At 37.4% G+C, this 23,971-nt stretch overlaps 1 protein-coding gene across 4 annotated transcripts in view; it reads right to left on the bottom strand.

The window, feature by feature from the left end:
- LOC136984281 (leucine-rich repeat-containing protein 49-like) overlaps window positions 1–23,971 on the bottom strand; it is a 113,963-nt gene that overhangs the window by 35,124 nt on the left and 54,868 nt on the right. For all 4 annotated transcript variants that reach the window (XM_067281197.1, XM_067281198.1, XM_067281196.1 and 1 more), the window contains 3 exons: window positions 7,630–7,863; window positions 1,530–1,632; window positions 1,256–1,459 (listed from right to left, as the gene is read on the bottom strand). In XM_067281197.1, the coding sequence (XP_067137298.1) occupies window positions 1,256–1,459; window positions 1,530–1,632; window positions 7,630–7,863 (541 nt within the window). The remainder of the gene's footprint in view (window positions 1–1,255; window positions 1,460–1,529; window positions 1,633–7,629; window positions 7,864–23,971) is intronic.

The following is a 23,971-nucleotide window of genomic DNA, read 5'->3' on the forward strand; positions in this document are numbered from 1 at the left end:
TAACATCACATCCATAATTAAAAAGTTTCCATTGTGGATTTCTTCAGTTTCACAATATACTTGATATTAACTAACTGTTCACTCTTGCACTCCAATGTTTTCTAACCAGGGATGAAAAAATGTCTATATTTGAACACTCATCCACTTGTACTGAGTAAGTACAAATGTTTATAAGTGGATGAGTGTTCAAATATAGACATTTTTTATCTCTGGTTAGAAAACATTGGAGTGCAAGAGTGAACAGTTAGTTAATATCAAGTATATTGTGAAACTGAAGAAATCCACAATGGAAACTTTTCAATTATTGACTGAGGTTTACAATGAAGAGTGCAGCCTTGTAGATTGTTTTCTTCAATATCCAACGTATTGTAATGGCAAAGTGGATTCCAAGTGACAAGTGACCATTCCAACATTGATTTAACATCTGGAAGTCTTGATGTAATTGTATGTATGTATGAGAAGGAAATGACCAGAACTGTGGAGAAATGGTTGAATTTGCACAATGTCTGTAAACAGAGATTCTGAACAACCTTTCAGAAAATGATCTGCAGAATTGCTTTGAATGTTGGCAGCATTATATGCAGCTACATGTCAACTCAAAAGGGAAGTATCGTATTTTGAAGGAGATCATAGTTGATTTTCTCAATTTGTTAAATAAAAGTGATACCATACGATAACTACTGACACTTTTTCTGTGTCAGATCTTATATATGTGTCATACTAAAAATTACAGTCATCCCAATAAAAACTATCTATGAAATTCTATTAGCTTTCATAGACCAATTTCTGAATAGATGTACCCATATTTTTACAGTGATATAGATCTGGGATTTGTTAGTGCTATTCTTTTAGTAAGAAAAAATTTGTCTCCATTTGTTTTGATGCACCTTCATATTTACATTATTGTAATTTAATAATTTTTAAGTGACTATAAAAAGTGTAAAAGTGAATAACAGGAAAAAAATGAGGTAAACACAAAGAACAATCCATTGGAATGCTTAACAATCATCAATCATTTCATTTGTAAATTTATATTAAACAATGAATTACAAAAATAAAAACAAATTTAGATTTAGATGTTTAATTTGTTTATTATTTCACTGCCAATTTAATTAACTCAAAATACTGTGTTTATATCCTGTATGACTAAAAAATATGCTCAAAACAAATATGTTTAAAAAATTTAATTTTACTTAATATAATGAATTATTTCATAATCTTTAAGATAGTGAAAACATGCTGTAAAGAAACTTACCGATTCCTTGATAACATTAAAACTCTAAGGTTTATTAGACCATCCAAACCATTTATTTTTTCTAAACAATTATCAGACAAGTCAAGAAATACTAAATAGGAAAAGGTAGAAATATTTTCAATTTGTCTAATTTGATTGTGTTGATAGTTGAGCAGACGTAACTGATCTTCTCCTTCTAAAACAGGACATGATAAGAGACCACACCTAAAAATATTTTTTAAAGTTTTAATATAATAAATTATTTTAAAAAAAGATGGACTAAGCATTATCATACCTATCTAATATCAATTTTTCTGGATCTGCATTATGTTCTTCTGATTGACGTTTTACTATCAACTGTCCACTTGGACTTTTCTTTATTGTCACCTTCGTTTTACCTAAAAATGTAAACATAAAAATATAAATTATGGTATCTTATGTACGGTGTACATATATAATGTACTATACATCGCACATTAAAAGTAATTCTTTAGAAAAATCCTCTCACTTAGTCTTATTTAAAAAACTAAAGGCAATTAAAAGTAATGATAATTATATTCTTCCTTTATCATTCAATTATTTTAGAATATAATTGAAATAATAGTACATGATTCTGTAGTGCTTTGCTACGGTAAATTGTCATATATTATTTTTTTCCTTGTATTACAAATTTTGTACTAGTATGTAATCACATTTGTTTGATTGTATTGGGTTCTTTTTTTATTCCATATTTGCACAGAATATTCTGTGTTGTATTACGTGCCACCTTCGGGTGTTAGTAGTTGTGAAGGGCTGATTGGACAATAAAGAGACCACATGACATAGGGAAAGTCCCGGATGGCGGGACTTTCCCTTTGTCACATGGGAAAAAAAGAGGGGTCTCACGTGTTCAGGCATCTTTTTTCCCACCGTTTAGACTTGGATCGGACTCTCAAGCTCCTGAGTCTAACGAGAATAGAGAGAAAAAGGCAAGATGGCAAGCATTGAATAGGAAGAGGTTAATCATCAGTGAGTTCATAGATATGGAAATCCATATATATTGGCATGGAGACACCTCAAGCAAGTAGAGTTTATAGTATCGAGTGATGCCATATCATAGTTGATCTTCGTGAGACGATTATTTTTAATTCATAACTATCCAGACCACGTGGTTACCAACCCATCTATGAATCAAGATTGTTACTGCACATAGGCAGAAATCGTGGTATAGAATTGCATCTGCATGGACCGATCTCTCTGTAAATATTTGTATAATCGTGGAATGTGAATTTATTAGTCATATATTTGGATGATATACCTAAGATTTAGCCATATATTTAGTTGGCTTGATTGTGTATGTGATTGTAGTGGAGAAATGCTTGTCTATTGTAAAATCCTCACGATTATCCCACCTATAGACAAGATATATTCTGATATATCCTAGTCACTACATTGGCATCAGTGACAGGATTTTTGATATCCTGGATAATCCTGTGTGAGAATTTGTGAGAGGATTAAGGTAATGTTGGTTAAAGATTTGTTCTGTTTGTAAAGTGGTATACCATAGTAACTTCATAGATCGTGAATTATCTTTTATAAGGAATAGTCTAACAAAGAAGAATGGAAGAACAGATAACAAGCGGGTCCCAAGCATCAGGAACGCTTGAAGCCGGAAGTGTAGCTATAGTGATGGGGTTCACGGGAATGATCCCTTATTACTCAAACTTACTGGGCGATGTCTTAGATGTGAACTGATTTTTTCAACCTGTGGAAAATATAGCCGCATTGGCTAACTGGGATGAGACTGTAAAGGTCATGGTAATTCAAGCAAGATTGAAAGGTGAGCCACTATCTGTGTTTTTTGATTTGAGAGATCAGGGAGTAGAAGGTTACAGAGAATTGAAAGAGGCTCTTGTAAAATGTTTTGATCATAAAGAATGGGAACAGGACCTGTTTAACCTCATTCTTAAGGTTTCCCAGAAGAAGGGAGAAAGGGTATGTGACTATGGGATCTGTGTAAAATCATTGTTTTCTAGGGCCATTACTCGGAACTCACTTCTAGCCATGTTAAGAGACAATTCCATCATGGAATGTTTCATGAAGGGGTTGGTGCTGGAAATTCAGAAAGAAGTAATGCAGGGTTGGCCCAGGACCTTGGATGAGGCAATCATAAGAGCAGAAAGTGAAGAAGAAATCGAGGCCGCTTGTGTAAAATGGAAAAGTGTGAGCAAAGTGTGCACTAATGTAGAACACGATGGAGGACCTACTTGTGGTGGTTCATTGAGAAGGGCTTGTAAACCCGCGAATGCACGTTACAAGTATGAACACAGAGACTGATACACAATTAAAAGTCTTTTTATTTCCCTTCCGGAACACGGTTCTTTCCTTTTCTAATTTACAAATGATCCCAACTGGAATAACTTCACTGAGGAAGGGGGGTCGCCACGTACAAAGAATCACACCCGCGCTCGTAACACAAACTTTTTACACCCGACTTAAAACTAAACTTATATCTACCTTAAAAACTAAAAAGGAAAGGGGAAACAGATAGATTTAGGAAAGAACGAAAGTAGATAGAATTAGATGGAAGGTACCCGGGTCTACGATGATCGGTGTTTTCGCTGGAGTGTATTTCCGCAATGGCAGTCGTTTTTCTCTCTTTTTCCTTGTTCGGCTGTCTGCCCTCGACGTCTTTCGATTCCCTCGGTTTTGTGTCTATTTTCCCTTGGCCTCGACGGTCCTGTAGCCTTCTTTCGACTTTTCCCGTTCCTGGTCGATCGCTGGCTCACACTTCCGTCCTTCTCGAGGTCCAGTAGAAAAGTGTCCCTTGTTCACCACTTAGCCTTCAGGGCGTCCTCGCCTTCTTTTGTTCTTACTTAGGAGGGGTAATCCTGCCCTCCAGCAATAACGGTCAGGTTGTTTAGACAAAGGAGAAAGGAACGGAAATAAGAGAATAGAATGAAGGAAGAAGGAAGATAGAAAATATATATATTATATATATGTATTTACAACTTATGAATTAAACAAAAATATACAAGAAAACAATATGGCTGACGGCCACATACTAATAAAGAAATTAAGATGGGTGGTAGGATATCCGAGTTAGAAATCCAAATAAAGCAGTTAAGTGAGTCCTTAAAATCGGTATCTGAACTCATCAAGGAAGGTAGGAGTTTGGTAGGAGAACAGGGGAGGGGAGACCGGAAATACTATACATGTGGCAAGAAAGGTCACATATCTAAATATTGTAGACAAAGAAGGAATTTAAACTAACTAATAATTATTGGGGGGGGTCAGGCCAATGACCAGCTGGCAAGATTGATACTGACCAGGCATGTACACCTAACAGAGCATGGATTACCGATTATCACCGGGAACTTGTTAGGCCGTGAATTAGAAGGGTTAATTGATACAGGCGCAAAGAAAACCATGATAAGGAATGAGATTACGAACTGGCTGAAGTCCAAAAATAGGAATTGGGTGGTAACTGTACAGAATGATTCGAGTATAAGGGGAATGTCTGGAGCCGTCATTAATAGTGACGAGGAAATTATAGTAGATTGTAAGTTTTCCAGAGGTAACATCAATGAGATAAGGATCCCCAGTATAAGTTTCGCTGAAGGTACTTGTTATGACTTAATTGTAGGTATGGACGTGATTAGTCAATATCCAGAAATCTTACTAGAGTTAAGTCTAGTGGTAAAATCAATGGTGGTTAAGGGAAGCCGTAATTTTACCATAAATATTAATAAATGCATCAAGGATAGCCATTGCATGCAGAAGGTGGATCACCTCAATGGCCAGGTTAGAGAAAAGATAATGGGTGTATTGAATGAATTTCCTGATGCTGTCGCTAAGGAGATAGACATATCAGGTTCGAGAAATTATGTGCACTCAGTAAAATTAACTTCAGAATGTCCTATAAATATTAAACAGTACTGTATCCCTTACAATTACTTGCCAACATTAAAAGAAAAGGTTAGAGAGCTGATAGAGCCTGGCATATGCGAAGAGAGTTCCTCAGTATGGAACTCCCCCATCCATGTGGTCCCTAAGGATTCAGGGGAGATTAGGATGATGTTAGATTTACAAAAAATAAACGACGTCACTGAACCACAGGTCTTTCCCATGACCAGGATTGACAATATCTTGTCCCAGTTGGAAGGGAATAAGTTTTTTTCCATCCTAGACCTTAAGACAAGGTATTTTCAAATCCCCTTGGACCCAGGGGTAAGGCATGTCTTTGCATTCTCTACTCCTTGGGGGAAGTGCCAATTCCTTTTTTTATTTCTCCAGACTCCAAACTTTTTCGATTCTTTTTGATTTATTTTTTTTTGGCAATTTTTGACTAATGTCCCACTAAATACCTTGTTAAGGGTGGCTCTGATGTCTCCCCCTTTCAACACAGTCCTATTATTTTTTTCTAGTACTACTGTTATATTTCTATATTGTCTCCTCCCTTGTACAGTACCTCAACCACAAAAGCCCTTGTTCTGGCTCTTGACCCCTCAGGTGGCTCAACCCTTTTCAATCCTTTCCTTGAAGTTGACCATCCACAATAAATAGGGAGAAACAAAAGGACAGAAATTTTAGAAAAAAGGAAAGAAGAGAAAGTGTAGAAACAAAGGTTTAACAAAAATATTGACTGCTAAATAAAATGAAAATATATGTAGTGTGCAGCCACAATGGGAAAATTCATTATTAATTAATATTAATAAAAATAATCTAAAATAACTAAATTTTTTAAAATTGAAAAAAGTTATTTACTTTTTTTTTAAAGATTTTAATTAGAAAATCTCATACATCCATATTGTTGTTTATATTAATTTGTGGCTATATGCCATATTTGTATATATTAATTTAGGTATAGTTTTAGTCATCTCCTTTGTTCTTTGTTTCTTCTTCCTTCTAGAACTTTCCTTTCTAACTCTTTTCTCTTGGATGGGATGACTGATTCTTGGAACCATGGAGAACAATGAAAGAAAAGAGGCCCTGGGGCTGGTGAAACAAAAGGAGAGACATTCTTGAGTCAAGACTTTGATAAAAATCCATGAGGTGTAAAAACAACCTAGCAGAGACGACGAGACTCAATGTGGTATCCCACCCAAAATTGTGAAGTCCAGCAAAATCCTGAGTATTTCACTCCTTACTGTATTCTATTTTCTAGATTCTCTATCCCCTATCATCTTTTTTCTTTCCTTAGTTTTAAGTTAGTATGTAAGAATTAGTCATAGTTTTCAGTCATTATTTATATTTGTCGTGAATGATACATTTTGTAACGGTCTGTCGGAATATTGTATGACACTGTATTGTAATTAATTACTACAGAGTTGGAATCAAAATACATGGAATGTTTATATACATGAAATAAAATACTTTGTTTGACTATACTGTTGCTTAGTTATTAATACATCTTTCTTTTGTTGATCTACATACATTTCGCAGGAATACCACAAATTAACTTAACCTCTTCTCAGTCCAATTTTTTTCATCTTGACTATCCAAAAGTATCAATTTTTTTTTTACCATTGATATTTGATATATAATTAATTTTGATGAAAAATATGCAAAACACATTAGCTCCTAAACAAGTCAAATCATCAATATCCATCAACAATTTATAAAATTATAACTTCTCACAAACTCTAATCTGTTTGAAAGAAAAACTATAAGAAACAAATTACAGAGATGCTTTCAGATACCAAAACAAAACTACATTATTGGAACTTAGATATATGTGTTGGGATGTCCCAACTTGCCAGTGTTAAGAAATAACATGGCATAACAATAAAAACATAACATTTATTAATAAAAAAACTGACTCCAATATAAATAATTTTTTGTGATACAAGATAGGAAATATGGAGCATAGCTTCTTCTGTCCAGATGCTGAGACCACTAGTCCAAAAGTGTCTGTTTCTTCTTTTGTCTCCTCATGTCCTCCTATGTGATTGCTCTGGTCTCATTACACCTTTACAGGAAGTAATTTGTGATCACAAGATATGTTAAACCATAAGGAAATGTCTTATTTATGTTCTCCTTTAAAATCATCAAACGCAAACATGTATTTCCTTTAGAGAATTGAGAAATACAGGTCTCCTAAAACTTATTGTGAAGACAAAAGAAAATCGTGTGAAGTGAAAACAGTTTGAGCTTACAATTTAAGATCAAATCTTAAGCTAAAACTGTTTACTATAATAAAATATAGAAAATAAAGTATATTTTTACAGAAGTTTATGTTAAATCTTATGTATGCTTTATTACCAACTCAAAAATTTCTTCTAGATGTGGACCCCAAACATTGCTGCCCCAAGTCAGCAGGGTCAATTTTTCTGGATCTGGATATATAGCTTTTTTTCATACAGAGGAAAAATACTGTATTATATTAAAAGAATATTCTCAAAAACAACAATCACCTGAATATGTATCTCCATGTCTTGATCTAGGCGACAATTTTCTTCCAGACATCCATTGTCCCCTGCTATGTGAGGGTAAGCTTGAAGCACTGTTTTCTGATGTCGGCGATGAAATAGATGAATCAGCACTACCACTAGAGTACTGAGCGGATCTAATATGTCGAAATTTTGATACTGGGGAATGGTGCCGATGACAATGGTCATGGCAAGATTTTTGTGTGGTACCTGTTGAAACTTATTTAAAAAAAAAACAATATTAAGACCAAAGAAAAATAATTAAAAATTTATTAATATATCAAAAAAAATCTGAGAATTGTTTAATTAAACATTACACATTACTAAAATAAAAATTTTTGTATGCATTTAAAATTTTATATCTATATATTCTGTTCATATATATAATGAATAAGATAAACTATTCTGTGCCATTAAGTTAGTTTGAAATATAACTGAACATGATAATTTAAATATTATAGAGATAAAATACAAATGCAATGTAATGATTGAGTAATCACATCACTAATAGTTCTATATGGCCAGTTCTTCTAGTTCTGGTGGTTCTAGGGCTGTGGGATTAGGTCCAGATGTCTTATCAGCATGCATAAAATTACAGGAGCGTCTGGACATAATTTTGGCCAACTGTCCAGAAGATGGTAGCACTCTTATATGCAAAGAACATAGATCTAAGGGTATGTTCGTTAAGTCAAACGAGAATGACGTCATTGTTATTCTTGTTTCGTTAGACTTTTCGAACGATTCGTTATAACTAAATGGCTGTTTCTAAAATCAAAGATATGAATGTTGCTAGTACAGCCTTATCCAAAATATTTTTCTTAGGTTGCTTCGGATGGACAGTTATTTCAATCATTTCACCTTCTAATTCACAATTTAAACACTCGAGTAGATCTAGAAACATCGATATCATCGGGCGCCATTTTCTTAACGAAGTAAACTAACTCTTTCCTTCGTGAGCTTCGTTAGAGTTTCGTTCGATACGTCATCACTGCGGAGCATGCGCACTGAGCGAGACTACTACTTTTCGAACGATTCGTTACTAACACGTTTAACTCGTTCGACTTAACGAACGTACCCTAAAATTCACAAAGCTGCCAACAATCTTTTTGGTATAGCTGATGAGACTATCTGTTTTTTCTCTAGCTGCTCTAATAGTGATGTTGATACATTGAATAAAGTAATCAGTAACACAGTGCAGAAGTCTCTTTCAGACCCTGTTAGTAAATTGGAAAAATAGGTCTCTGAACAGGTTGGCTCTATGATTGATGAGAAAATAAACAAACTGGTCTACATTACAAAAAATACTTCTCCAACTAGTCTGCCAACCTCTTCTTATGCAAGTGTCACTAGGGCTACCACAACCAACACTAAGATAATACAGAACACTGTTCAAAAACAATCCAGTACTAGTGCTAGTACTCATGCTATGTTTGTTTCTCCCAAGGAAAACATTAGTTTTTCACAAACTGCTATTAGGTGAGCTCTCATGGATAACATTAAACCAAGTCAGTTCGGGATATCAGTTAAGTCTCTGCGCCCAGTCAGGAACAATGGAGTTTGAATACAGTTAAATACAAAGGGTGACAGTGACAAAATGATGGCTGCAACAAACAAGGTTTACACATTAAAAAATAAGTTAGACATTACGTACTCTGCAGCCATACAACCAAAGGTAATTCTACTAAATGTCCTGGGCAACACTGTCACCAGCACCTTCACTGAGGAATTCTACCTCCAGAACGCAGCAATCAACAAGACATAATCTACAGGAATTTAGAAAAAGTTGCTGTGTTCTTAACAAAATAAATCACATTACTTCAGACACTTCTAGATCACATGTCGTCCTGCAAGTTACACACAGTTTAAGAAACATGCTGATTACATGCAGCAACAACAACATGTAAGCGTGCAATGGGCGATGATTAATGTTGATGACTACATTCCTTTAACCCGCTCTTACAAATGCTGTGGCCACTTAACTAGTAAATGGACAGAAAAACAACATTGTAATCATTGTATGAGTAACCATAGCTATAAGGTTTGCTGCATACATAGTGAGGAACCATGCTGCATCAACTGTGTGAAGGTCAACAACACTATCTGATGGGAGCAAACACAAGACCACATATAATGCTTTCTCTCAACAGTGCCCCGTTACCAAACACGTGAAAACACAAGCTGCCATTAGGACCAACTATGAATAATACACCCACACACAACACTAACATAGGTAGCTATAAGATCATACAGATTAATGTACAGAAATGCAAAGCTGCCTGTTCCCTCCTCACCAATGTTCCCTCTAAGCTGCACAGCTGTGTGGCCGCGCACTGCTCAAATAGTTGCCGAGCACAAGAATTTATGTGCCATGCAGGCAAGCATGCACACTGATTTGAATTGTTGTTAACTTATTTCTCACTCTGTCTGCAACATGATTATTGCTATGTATATTTCGATTAAATACATTAAATCACTGACAAAAAATAATATTTTGTATGGAAGTTTGTTTTAAAATGAATTTTAATCTCTACTTTATAATTAATTATTTTAATTTTTATAGAAAAAAATAAGATTTTACATATATACATATATATATATATATATATATATGTCTGTGTGTTACAGTCAAAATGCGTTTTAATTAGTTGAAACTAGTTTTAACTCAAATTCATTTTCGACTAGCAGTAAATTCTAGTTTTAACTAGACAAAACGGGTTTTAACAAAGACATCCAGTATAAACTAGTTTCAACTAGTTAAAACACATTCTAACTAAAATTGGGTTTTGACTGTAACATATATATATAATTTTTCTGAGCACATAGCATATATATATATATATATATATATATGCTCAGCAAAAATTTTTTTGCTCAGAGAAGTATATGTTCTGCTCAGCTACAAATAAAATTAGAGGGAAAATTGCTCTTCACCCACATATCCACTACACATGACGCTGACATAATCATTCTCCACCTCCATAAGATAATCAGGTTCGATGACTAGAAAATCTTCTCAGCCCAGGACCCTGGCTATTGCACCAAGGCTGGTATCATAATAAGAAACAAGAACATTAATGCCTGCTTTGTTACCCAACATACAACCAAATACATAACCACACTTTGCATTACCGACGACAACACTCACTTTCACATTTGTTGTCTACATGCCTGACACATCAGACATTGAGACAGCCATTGAGGATGTCCATCTGCTCAACACATACAAAGACAAACCTATATTAATTGGAGGTGACTTTAATGCCAAGTCTGTAACTTGGCATAGTCCTATTGAAGACCCTAGGAGGTACCATAGTCAATGAGACTATGTCCCAGCATAACCTCAACACAAGTACCCTTCCAACCTACTCCTGTACAATGAGAGAAAGTTGGAATGATTTAACTTTAGATAACAAGCACATTGCCCCTATGGTTGAACACTGTTACACTTCTGATACAGACTCTGCCAATGACCATAGGTACAGTACATATTCATAAACATTCTTACTTCTAGTAATACTTGTACTGATAGTTTCCACTATATACACACCAACTGGCATATTTTTGTGACATTTTTAGGAACACCTGGTCTGGCACTCCTCACCACAGTCACTTTATGGATACTTTAGACATTCTGGTCACTAGATTCACTGAAACAATCACTTAATCTTACATCATTGCCTCCAAGCTCAGACAAAGATCACACAAAAAGATCCCTTAGTGAATTGCCAAGCTTGACAACAAGAAAAAATGAGTTAGAAGAATAAGGAGGCAGTTTAGAAGTGAACAGGACCCTAACATTAGGCTTGTGTTGTCACAGGTTTTTGGGCTATACATAGTACTTTATTTTCTGTTTACAGTATAAGGGATTGGCAACATGCAAGAAGGCAAGAAGGGGAAAAAGGTATTTAAGGTAATGCAGATTGGCAACATGACATTCTTTTTCTGATGGGTGAGAGGTCACCCAGGTAAAGGAGAAAGCCCTCTGTTCCTTTTTTTCTTTGTGTTTTAAGGTATTCTGGTAGACTGCATGGTGTGGTTGAAGTGATACCTATATTGACTTGTGTTATCAGACTAGAAGTGAAGGAATCTGTTTGCATCGGCTGAAATACTAAGTAGGTGATTGGAACATTTTGTTGGTTTAAATCAATTGTCAGTAGTGGATATTGCCCAATAATTAGTTTTGGCGTGAGACTTGTGTGTCTGGGTTGACCAAAGGGACCAGCATTACAGCACACTCGTTGTACAGAAGAACCCTGTATAGTTTGTCAGTGTCTGTATGTGTGACCTGGTGAACATCATCATAAATTTTTGTATATATCAATATTCTACTTATACATAAACTTATTGTTAACTTTAGTTAACTTTTCTTTGTCTTCCTTCTCACGTGGTAATCATTCACCTTCACAATTAGTACTGATTATTGTGATTTCCACAGGCTTCACTAAGAGAGCAGTACAGACATGAACATAATGTTTACAAAACCCTTATTAACAAAACCAGAATGGACGGTTGGAAGGACAACTGTACCAACACATGCATTCACAACCTTTGGTCAGATCCTCACTACTTAGTTTGCAAGGAAAAATGCCAACTCCAGACCCCCTCCACTATTCAACTCCACTATTCAGACAACTGCTACACAAACAGTACTGAAGACACTATCATTCACATTCTCACTAGCTTATACCCTTCTGAAGACCCACTTGAAGATGACAGTACTCAAGCGGCCTACAGAAGTTTGACACACACTGCTCCTAACACCAACAATGACCACAACTTCATTTTAAAATGAGATTTGTAATGCCATCTGCTCACTCAATAACAACAAAGCCTGGCGTTGATGGCATAATCACTAGGATGATAAAACATACATTTGAGGCCATTCTGACAGTTTTTGTTATTCTTTTCAACAGCTGCCTGAACACTGACCTTTTTCCTACTCAGTGGAAAAAGGCTAGTGTCAAACTTATCCCTAAACTCACCAGTGCTAACACTTACAAGAAATACAGACCGATCTGCCTTCTCTCTACTTTGGAAAAAGTGTTAGATTGCACATACACTTGCATAGATGCCAAGTAATCCTGTTAATCATAAGACCATCTATGAAATGTATGTATGTATGTATGTATCAGTGGCGTGCCGTCATTAGAGACGATGGAAGCGCCGATTCCACCTTCCAATGACCTTCCCTTGTATTTTATAAAATATAAATTTTCATATTTTAACGTACTTTGCATTAATTAAAATTAATATTTTATTATAACTGCATTATGTATCTTTTACAAATTTCTATACTACATGTGAAAAAAACGATAAGATTTCTATTGTATATTCGAATAATTCAGTGGCGGAAGGAGTGTCGAAACTGGGTCAGTTTCCAATCAGCCAGATTATATAGGCATTGGCACATGCGGTTTACAGAGCACCAACCTCACCCGGTTTAGCCGGTAGAAGCAACACACGCATAAAGCATCTAATTTTATATCCCGGACCGGTTCTGAGCTGTTAGCCGCCTGCCCGTCAACTTCCAAGCAGCCAGATTATAGGCATTGGCGCATGTGCTTTACAGAGCACCAACGTCACCCGGTTTAGCTGGTATTGTTGTATTGTATTGTTGGTTTATTGACGTAAAGATTTATTTTACATGCCCTGTACCTGCCAGTGGCACAACCAGGGCGTAGGAAACAATATAATTGGCGCTACAGAATGCTACATTGAAGAGACAAGATGAAAATATAGAGTGGATAAAACAATAAAAAAATAAAACAGTTCCACGAATCACCGCGTTACAGCTTGTATCGCGTGGAGAAAGAACAAGATGACATCCCCTGTACCTAAAGAGAGAAGGGCGGCATTGCCGCCCAGCAGGGGAGAGGAAAACCCGAAAACGCAGCCCCTCAGGAGCTATTTGGTCCCCCAACTGCCCCATCTTGGAGCAGCTGATTGTTAGTAAGAATCGTCTTTTTTGCGAGCCTTTTGAAGGCGTGGAAGATCTCTTGACTTTTCCAAATGTCGGTAAGGTCGCAGGGCCAGTCTATGTTAATTTCATTCAGGAGAAGACTCATTTCAGTTCTCTCTTTGGCAGTTATAGTACAGTCGTATAGGTAATGGTTAGCTCCGTCTCTAACCCCACAGGTGGGGCACTCGTCAGATGTTCTATTGACAAACCTTGCCAAGTAGTGAGCAAATTTCCTGTGGTTACTCAAAAACTGAGTAGTATAGTGGTCAGGGGTAAACCACTTTATTTTGTTGTGCTGCCGGAGGTCAGGAATGAATTGCTTAATGATGTGGTGCCCAAGTTCGTTCCAGTGAGATTGCCATGCATCTATGGCCTCCTCCCGCAGAAGCCGTTTAAGAGTCCCTTGGCTGATTTTGCCGTAGTCGTAAGAGATGTTTGGGTCGAGGGCAGCTTCTTTTGCAAGGGCGTCCGCCCGCTCATTCCCCTCCATACCCTGATGTGATCTGACCCAGAATATTTGAATGTTATTATTGGATACGCCGATGTTGTTCCGTATCTCCACTGCAAGTGGATGGAGCTTGATGCTGTAGATCATGTTAAGGGCAGATAACGAGTCAGTGTAGATGTCGATCTTGAAATTCGAGTAGGTGTTGTTAAACCCTTAGCCTGCCGCTTGCCACGCCCCCTTATTTTGTAAAACGGCCAAGGTCAAAATAGGTGAATCAGGCAATATTATTTTAAAAATTCACTAAAAATTAAATTATTATTTTATTCATATGAAAAAAATCACATATATTTATCAATATAGTTAGTTTTAAATACGTTACTTCATTCTTATTGTCACTGAGCCAATACGATGTACAATATTGTTCTGTACAATTTGATATAACATTTATGCATGTACGTTTATTCGTTGTGAAATAATCGCACATTATATCAAACATTTGTTTGAAATAGAACTTTATTCTGCTTTCAACTAATATAATGAACTAATATACTTTATTCATTTTATATCAAACAAGATTATTTATTTTCGTAATAAACATATGATTACCAGTAGCAATAGATGTAACATTTGCTGATATTTTAGATTTAAAAAATAATTAAAAATTAAAAAAATATATAAAATATCGGAACTGAAGGTCATAACTTGAATATTTATGATGCATTAACATATTATAGCTGAATAAACTTATTATAGCATTAATGAACTTATTATAGTAATATTATTGCATGAATATGCTAAAAATGAAATAAAAAATTATCAGAAAATGAAAAATTAAGGAAAAAACATCGATAATTAAAATTTTTTACATCGACAAAACACCACCTGGACAAAAATATGTGAAACGGATGATAAACAAGACGATACTGTCAAGTGCTGACATCTGTTGTCGATAAATTTTATAAAAATCGATTTTTAACAGGGTAACGATGAAGCGGTACCCTGGCCGTTTTGCGAAACAATTAGAGTAACGATAGATCGGTACCCTGGCCGGGAAAGGGTTAATCCAGTTCGTGGCCTTGCTGATTGCCAGAAGCTCCGCTTGGAATACATTGCATTGCGGATGTAGTCTGAATTTTTGGTTGTGAATTTCCTCACTGTTGTCATAAACAACATAAGCGCAACCTACACCACCGTCAATACCTGAGCCATCGGTGTATATTTGGATACTGGCATTGTTAAGGTTATTCCAGCTACTTGAGAAGTTGTAAGTGGGGGTAATGGTATCACCGAATGGGTGAGGCCTTTCAATATCCGCAGATTCAATTGTGATGTCGCCTATCTGAATATTCGTTCCCCATTTGGCTTGTTGCATCTTCGTTTTCATAGAGATCTCAATGTCTATGGGTAATTTCCGTGCGATCGCTTGTAGGCTAACATTACTAGTGGTGCGATAGGCCTTAGTTAATAACAGAAGAGCTCGCCTCTGTGCGGAAACCAGTTTTCTTCTGATGTGAACCTTTGAGATGGCGCTACCCCATGTGCCACACCCATAGGTAGCGATTGGGATAAAGATACCGTCATATATAGTCGAGAGGGCCTCAGGAGAGAGGCCCCAGTCTCTCCTGGCCACCTGAGCAAACGCCTGAAAAATAAGGCCCGTGCGGCTAGAGATATGCTCAATATGTGGAGCCCAAGAAAGTTTGAAATCCAGAGTGATGCCTAAGTACCTGAGGTGTTTCTCTACCTTAATGGAGTTGCCATTCATCCTCAAGACGGGGGGCCTGAGGTAGAGATTGCCTCCCCTCGGTTTGTTGAAAATAATTGCCTTTGTTTTGGCCGGGTTGAAGTCTAGTTTATGGTTGGTACCCCAGGTGCTAACTAGTTGGAGGAGGTGGTTTCCTTTCAATTCGAGATCTGCTCTCGATCTGCCGCCCACCAACAGAAAGACATCGTCCGCATAAGCGGTACAGGATTCTTGCCCAAAATGTTCACCCAAGAAGGCGTTGAAGGTGATATTCCAGAGCAAGGGCCCGCACACGGACCCTTGCGGGCAGCCTCTAGTTATCTGTTTTTGCACCTCGTGTTGCCCGTACTGCAGGATGGCTATCCGGTCCCGAAAATAATCCTGAAGCAGGATCAGTAAGTTGCGTGGGCACCTGATATTACGCAGCTGAAATGTCACTAGGGGCCACCAGGCACTGTCAAATGCCTTGGAAATGTCAAGGCTGACCCCCAGGACGTATTTATTGACTTGCAGGAGGCTATTTATGTTGTTAACTGTGTGGTTTATGGCTTCCTCCGCTGACTTTTGGTGACGGAAGCCGAACTGATTGTCGTTTAGTTGGCGGTAGTGTTCCACATGCCATTCCAATCTAGTTTTAATTAGTTTCTCCAATATTTTCCCTAATATAGGGAGCAGGGAAATGGGTCTGACATCTTTGCTAGGACCCGGTTTGGGCACGGGAACTACTCTGGCCTTTTTCCAGGCTTTTGGGAATATGGCATGACTTAGGCAGTTATTATATAGATTGGTGAGGTGCATTGGAATTATTTCCCACAGATTGGTCGCAATCTCTGCGTTAATCCCATCCATGCCAGGGGCCTTGCGTTTTCCTAGTGTATAAAATGCCATACGTATCTCCTCCTGAGTGAAAAGCGGTATGTTCTCGCTGTCCACTAGATTATCTTTCTCAGCGCGGATTTTACGCTGCCAGTCGTTGTCGGTCATGGGATTGTCTTCAGGGCAAAATTTGTTAAGCTGGTTAGTCAAAGTCTGAATTATGGTCAGTGGGTGGTCACTAGCGCTTGTATCTGTCAGAATTTGGGCCTTGCGTAATCTATTCATACACATCTTTGTAACGAAGCCCCACGGATCCTTCGAGGTGGTCGTACAAAACTCGCGCCACTTGCGCAACTTTTCTGTTTTAATAATGTTTTTGTAGTCTCTGAGGCTACTGAGGTAAGCTTCTTTATGGTGGGCACTATTTCTGTCATTCCTGTGTCTTTGAAAGATGCGCCGAAGCTTGTTGGTTTCCCTACGTAACTCATTCAGCCTGGGAGTCCACCAGGGAGTTCTTCTCCTTGAGGAAGTGCCTCTGGGGATAAGCGTTTCGCAGGCCTTGCGGATTGTGTCAATATTCGCGTCAATTTGGACTATCGCCTCATTACGGTTGGTAAGTGGATGATTATGAAGATTGTTTTCTAAGTACTCTTTAATTCGATTCCAGTTGGCTCTTTTGGGGACGTAGACGCTGCTCGGAGCGCTATGTTCGTCTTCCTTGCAGATAATTTCAAAGGTTATATGAGCATGGTCACTCAGAGTCTCATTAGGCGAGACATTCCAGTTGGAGATGCTAGTATACATGCCAGCACTGCAAATCGATAAGTCGATCCAGGAATACCCGCGTGCAGAGCAGTAAGTAGGGGGAGACATAGGATTGTTAAGCAAGAGAAGAGCATTGCGATGCATGAATTCCTCGAGGAGCCTACCCCGACCATCCAGATTAACTCCTCCCCAAGTGGGGGAGTGAGCATTAGTGTCTCCCAAGACAAGAATATGCGTGCCCTGAAAGGCATCTATAATTTTTTGAAGTTCCTCAATAAAATTATCATTGTCTGCACCTTTGGGGAAGTATATGTTAAGAATAATTATTCTAGTTTCTTTTAACTGAACTTCAATGGTCACAATATATTCGCTGCTGTAAGTTGGATGATGCTGGATCGACATATTGGTATTGGGCACAAGGGTTATGGCCCACGGGTTCTTATCCGTGCCACTAAGGACAGGACAGAACGTGGGAAGGCAAGAGGGTGTGCCAGCACGACAGTATGGCTCTTGGATAAATACGAGATCATAGCTATTAAGCTGCTCAGAAATAAGAGATGTAGCAGAGATGCTTCTCTGTGTATTGTTCTGTAAAATACGAAGATTAGTATGGTTACTGGCCATAGTCGGTTCTATCGGTAATTATCGATTTGGCGCGCTGGTACACTGGACATTTAGAATCTCTTGCATTATGCTTGCAATTTTTTGTTTTATCTAGTCTACAGTTACAGCAGGTGGGCTCCACTCCTCGATTCGGGCATGCCCGGTAAGGATGATCCCCCGAGCATTGACTGCATGTATACTTGTCTTGAGTGCAATCCTTGGCTGCATGGTTGAACTGGCAGCACTTAAAGCACTGCAGGACCGGGAAGAAATCCACGACCCTGCAGCGCGACCAGTTTAGGTTGACTTTGCCCTGTTCCACTAGGATTCTTCTGACCCGGGGGGACACCTCCACCACCCAGTTCCTGTAGGTTGCATCCCTCCTTCCCATCTGAAATTTCGGGCGGAATTGTCCCTGGAACTCCTCTTCAGTAAGGTTATCGTGTACCACTTGGTTTTGGGAATGTGTAAGAATCGACAACTCCTCCTTGGTAATTTCCGTATGTACCGAAAAGACGACGACGTGGGGCCATCTTTTTTTGGGCCTAAAAGCCGCAACCTCAGGGACCTTTTCCCCAATACTCCTTTCCAGGGTTGCGGCATCACCATTGCCCCCAAGCTCCACCGCAATGCCCCCTCTTCCGATCGTCCGAACCTTCTCTACTGTAATCTTCAGTTCTGACGGATTGATCTTTGACTGCATAAGCCTGCGTACAGTATCGCTGTTTTGATTGTCTTTATCCTTACTATAGATTAGCAGGACCTCATTCGGTGTGGCGGGTTCTTTAACCTTTCTATTGACGTTAACATGTCTTCCTGTACTAACCACTGCGCTGTACAAAGGTGCTTGGGGTGTCCATTGCGATACTTTGTTCTCTAAGTTGCTCAATTTCTCCGCAATCTCTTGTTGCGTACTGGTAAGTTTATCTGCCATCGGGAGAAAGTACGTTCTCATCGAATTCTCTGCCGTTCTGACGACTGTGAGGAATTGTTCTGTAATAAAGTCAATGTGCCGAGTAGTGCTTAGATAAGCCTTCGGGTTTTTAGTAGCATATGCTTTAATTTCTTTCAGGGCCTGTTTTGATTTTTTCAGAAAATCCTCAATAATTTGTGCGGACATGGTGTGGATAAACAGAATTACGCACCAGAGAAACTGTCCCCAAGGATGTGAGTACCTAACCCAAAGCTGAAGTAGTGGGTGTGTAAAGAGGAAACCTCTGTTCCAGAGGCTCTGCGCTGCCGAGCTATCACTCGACAGGGCAGAGGGGAAAAGGATAGGCTTAAAACAAACTTATTCTAGCCCAGACCTGGTCTAAAGTTACTGCACAGTAAGTCGCGTGTAGATAACAACAGTATACATACATTTAGCAGGTATTGGGGTTTATCAATGAGAATTAAATCTAAAGTTTGAAGCAGCAACGCCCAATGTCCGTTGTGACCGTTATACCGATGACCGTTATACATAGGTCTTTTGGGTTTAGCTGGTAGAAGCAACACACGCATAAAGCTTCTAATTTTATATCCCGGACCGGTTGTGGGCTGTTAGCCACCTGCCTGCTAGATATTCGGCCGCCCTCGCCCGATTATGTGAATCATGAGTAGACTAGATCAACGGCGGCAACCCCCGGCCTGCGGGCCAGCTACGGCTCGCAAAAAGTTTCTATCCGGCCCGCGAGATCTTTAGTAGATTATTAAATTGGAAAAATAACTAATTAATAGTTATTTTTCCAATTCTTTGTAATTTTCGAAAACGATTAGAGAAATAAATGTAGTAATTAACTTTTTATTTATTTATTTCATATTTGCAGACTAAAAAAATTACAAGTCACAAGAAGGCGTCAATTAACTACTACGGCCCGCGGAAAAAATGTAAAATTTATTCTGGCCCATGTTATGAAAACGGTTGCCCACCCTAGACTAGATTTATAACTTAACCCAACCGATAGGAATTTACTGGACATGTTTTTATGATAGTTCTGTATAGTTGACAGGAGTTTTAAAAAAATCCATTAAAATATTTGATATTTTTATTCTGCGTTTATTCTGCTCTCCCATCTTATATTACTTACGAATTTCAATGTTAAACCAGTGATATTACGATTATAGTATGTCCCATCTGTAAGGGAATGCAGAAAAAAACGTGTACAATTCTTGTATAATGTTAAAAAATTAACTGTTACTTTGACAGCATCATTTACAACCAAATTTAATGAATGAGACATACAAGTTACAAAAAAACTCTAGAATTTATTTTCCTTAAATTTACGATTTATATAACTGTTGTCATAAAAATTTGTCTTTCCAATGTTTTCGCAAGACTACAGATATTCAAGTACAAAGTAACTGGTTTCAACTTATTTCTACTAAGAAGTAATTAAATAATTACGAGATTAGGGAATGGGGATATAAATAAAACCCTGCTGAAAGAGCCAGAATTTTACTTAAACAAAAGCTTAACCCAACCAATCTCTTGCCGAGTACAGTGGGGTCTGATCTCTTCGTAATATTAGATGTAATAAAGACAGAAATTTTTCCAGTTCAATGAGAGTGACCGAAAAGTTGTAAATTTTGGAAATTTCCGTGAACACTTGGTCCTAAAACGAATTAGTTAGAAAACAAACGACAGACAATCTGTTAAGTTTAACATATTTAGATTTCTACAGCTATGGTGAGAAACGTTTAAAATCTACAACAACCCTGTCGCGTCTTTTGATATATACTAGTGATGCAACAAAAGAGGCATTTGACATTGACCGGTATCGGCACCCTCGGGATTTGGCACGCACACACCTACCTGGACCGTCTCTGATTCCATTCATTAGCCACTCGTAGGAAGCTATTTCACTAACAAGTAAGTGATTGTTTTAAGATTCAAAAAGTAAAGAATATTTTGTTATTTTTATGTACGTTTCTTCACAAAGTTATATTTAATTATAAGTTTCTTTAAAAGTATATTCATACGATTGAAGAATTTTTTGTACTAGGTATGTATATTCATCACACATTTTGTTTTACCAAGTAAGTTTTTCTGATAATTTTAATTTTAGCCCTTATATCGTGGCTAGTGATTCAAAAATTTATTTTAAAAAAGTTTTGGCTCAAGGCCATATAATGAAGAAGAAAACATTATTAAAAGAGAAAGACCAATGCCTAAATTAAACATAAATACGTCAACAAAAAAATTTCGACATTTTGACGATAAAATTTATGACGAATGACGATTCTTTCGTAAAATTGAAGCAATTTGGAAATCAAAGTGGAATAGAATTTAACATTGGTAGACAATATAAAATAAATATTGAAAATTATAACGAGATAATTACGATTAATAGATATATCTAAATTAATAGACGTTATATGTTTTTTCTCAAAGCAAGAATTGGCATTTAGAGGGCGTAGGGAATTTATTGAATCTAATAACGGAGGTAATTATATTGAACTTTCTTATTTATTAAGTACGTCAGATAATCTATTAAAAATACATTTAAAGAAGTATACAGTTTTTACTGGCTTATCGAACAAACGAATACGAACGGGCCCTGATGCGCAATTAATTGATTGCCCCTGTAAGTCGGCTTCTTACAGAAACACAGCTTCCCTATCATCAAATGTCATGGCACGCCACTGGTATGTATGTATGTGTGTGCATCTATGTAAGTGCAAGGACCCTGCATGAGAATCAGTTTGTCTTCTCAAAAAACAAAGGCACAGCAGATGCCATTAAACAAGTCACCCATTACATCCACCAGGCTAAGCAAAACAACATGCACACCACTGTCATCATAATTGACTTTAGAGGTGTTTTCAATCATACTGATGGCCTTTTATCTTGCGTATCTTACATGATCATCATTGCCCTCAAAATATTTACAAACTTCTTTAGTCTTATTTTACTGATAGGAGTGCAGGTGTTTACCTGCACTCCTATACAACTCAACAGGGCTGGATTAACCCACTTTGGGGCCCTAGACATTTTCTTCTTACCGGGCCCTCTCCCTCTCCCACTCCCACAAGAAATAGAGCACACAAAACATATAAAACAATAAATAAAACAAAACTAAATAATGTGAAAAATGAAAACAAATCTTAAATTTTTATTAATAAAAAATATTTAATATACAACAATAAATTTTAGTATTTCTAGAAACGTTTGAACAATTTATTTATAAATTTAAAAAAATTGAAATTTATTTTATTAAATGTCTAACAAAAGTTGTTATACAGTAACAATATTACCTTAAAATATTAATTGTTTAATTTAACCTTTTTGGTTAATATTTAAATAATATAATATTTTACCCATTAAAGGTAAATTGAATAATGAAAAAGATAATTTAAATAAAAGTCAATATATTTTTAAAAAGTAAGTATATAAATACGAATAAACTTTATATAAAAATTAAGAAAAGTAAACTATCTTATTTACGAATATTTTCAAAATAGACAGTTTGACCGGGCCCTTCAACTCAACATAACATTGTCATCCCAATCACTCAGGGGTGTCCACAGAAATCCAGGTCTGGTCCTGGTTGTGGAACATCACCTACAACTTTATCCTGCACCTTAATAACACCCTGCTTCCTGAGTACTGCATCCAGGGCTATGTGGATGACACTATCATTTTAGCTTCTCACAGGAACAGTGATCACTTGCAGGACAGAGGCAACAACATTCTCAAAACAATTCACAATAAAGCATTGTGCACAGGCAGCCCATTAACACAGACAAATGCAAAAGTATGATTGTTGGTAGGGACACTCCTTTTGTCAGAAAACTGACCATGCATTTAAGAGCACATAGTATAAAGCAGACAAAGTAAATTAAATATTTAGGTGTTATTCTTGATGAGAAGCTTAACTTCACACCCCACATCAAATATATCACAACAAAGCAAAAATAATGGCCTTGCTAGTATTTCCAGAAACACTTGGGGCCTAGGTCCCAGCACTACCAAACTCATTTACAGGGATGCCATTCAACCTGCCCTCCTTAATGCTGTTCAGGTCTGGGGTTACATGGTCACCAAAGTACACAACAGATGTAACCTGTTACCTCTCCAGAGAACTGCTGCTCTCCGCATCTGCAAGGAGTATAGGACTGCATCTACTAGTGCTCTATTGGTAGTGTCAGATTTGATCCCTATAGATTTAGAAATTAAGAAAATCATTTGGAAGAAGAACCTCGCCAACATGCCCAGGCAAAAGTATAGTGACTCGGATGTTGCTAAAATTATTAAGGAAGGTAAAATACCCTCCAGTCTATTTCTGCTTGATGACATAAGAAAATTTGGCATAGATAAAAGAACTCTCCCTACTTACGACTATCATCCCTCTAATCAGCTTTCCTCTGATGTTTACTTCAAAGACCCAAAGGATCACCTGATGCTTAGAATTTGCACTGACAGCTCCAAAATGGGTGAAGAGATGGGTGCTGCATTCATAATTTACTCTGCTTTAGGCCAAGAGCTTACTCAAGTATGCTTCAAATTAGGTCCACACTGTTCAATTTCTCAGGCAGAAACATTTGCTATTTATATGAGCTTGATCCACATTAGGCATAGACAGGACAAAAGACACTTTGTACACTACCACATATGCTCGGATAGTAGGGTAGCTTTACACACGATATCCAGATCTGATAGCTGCTTTAAAGTTGTTGTGAATCTCATAAGTTTGTAGCAATCACATTCTCAGACACTTAAATAACATCAGAATAGATTTTCAATGGGTCCCGGGTCACATGGGGTCCTCGGAAACTGCTGACAGTCTTGCCAAATTGGCAGCTAAGTCTACAGCCACTAGCACTTTCAGTTATATTCCTATTTCTTTCATAGACATGCACATCAAGAAACAAATTTCCATTCTCTGGAAAGACAACTGGAACCATGACACCATGGGTAGGCTCACCTACACTTTTATTCCCAGAGTTGACACTATTGTGACCCTTCCACACTTTTCCCCTAGCTTTACCCTCACTCAGCTTCTTACAGGCC

The sequence above is a fragment of the Centruroides vittatus genome, unplaced genomic scaffold (assembly GCF_030686945.1).
Source record: "Centruroides vittatus isolate TY-2023 unplaced genomic scaffold, ASM3068694v2 contig_911, whole genome shotgun sequence".
Lineage (NCBI taxonomy): Eukaryota > Metazoa > Arthropoda > Arachnida > Scorpiones > Buthidae > Centruroides > Centruroides vittatus.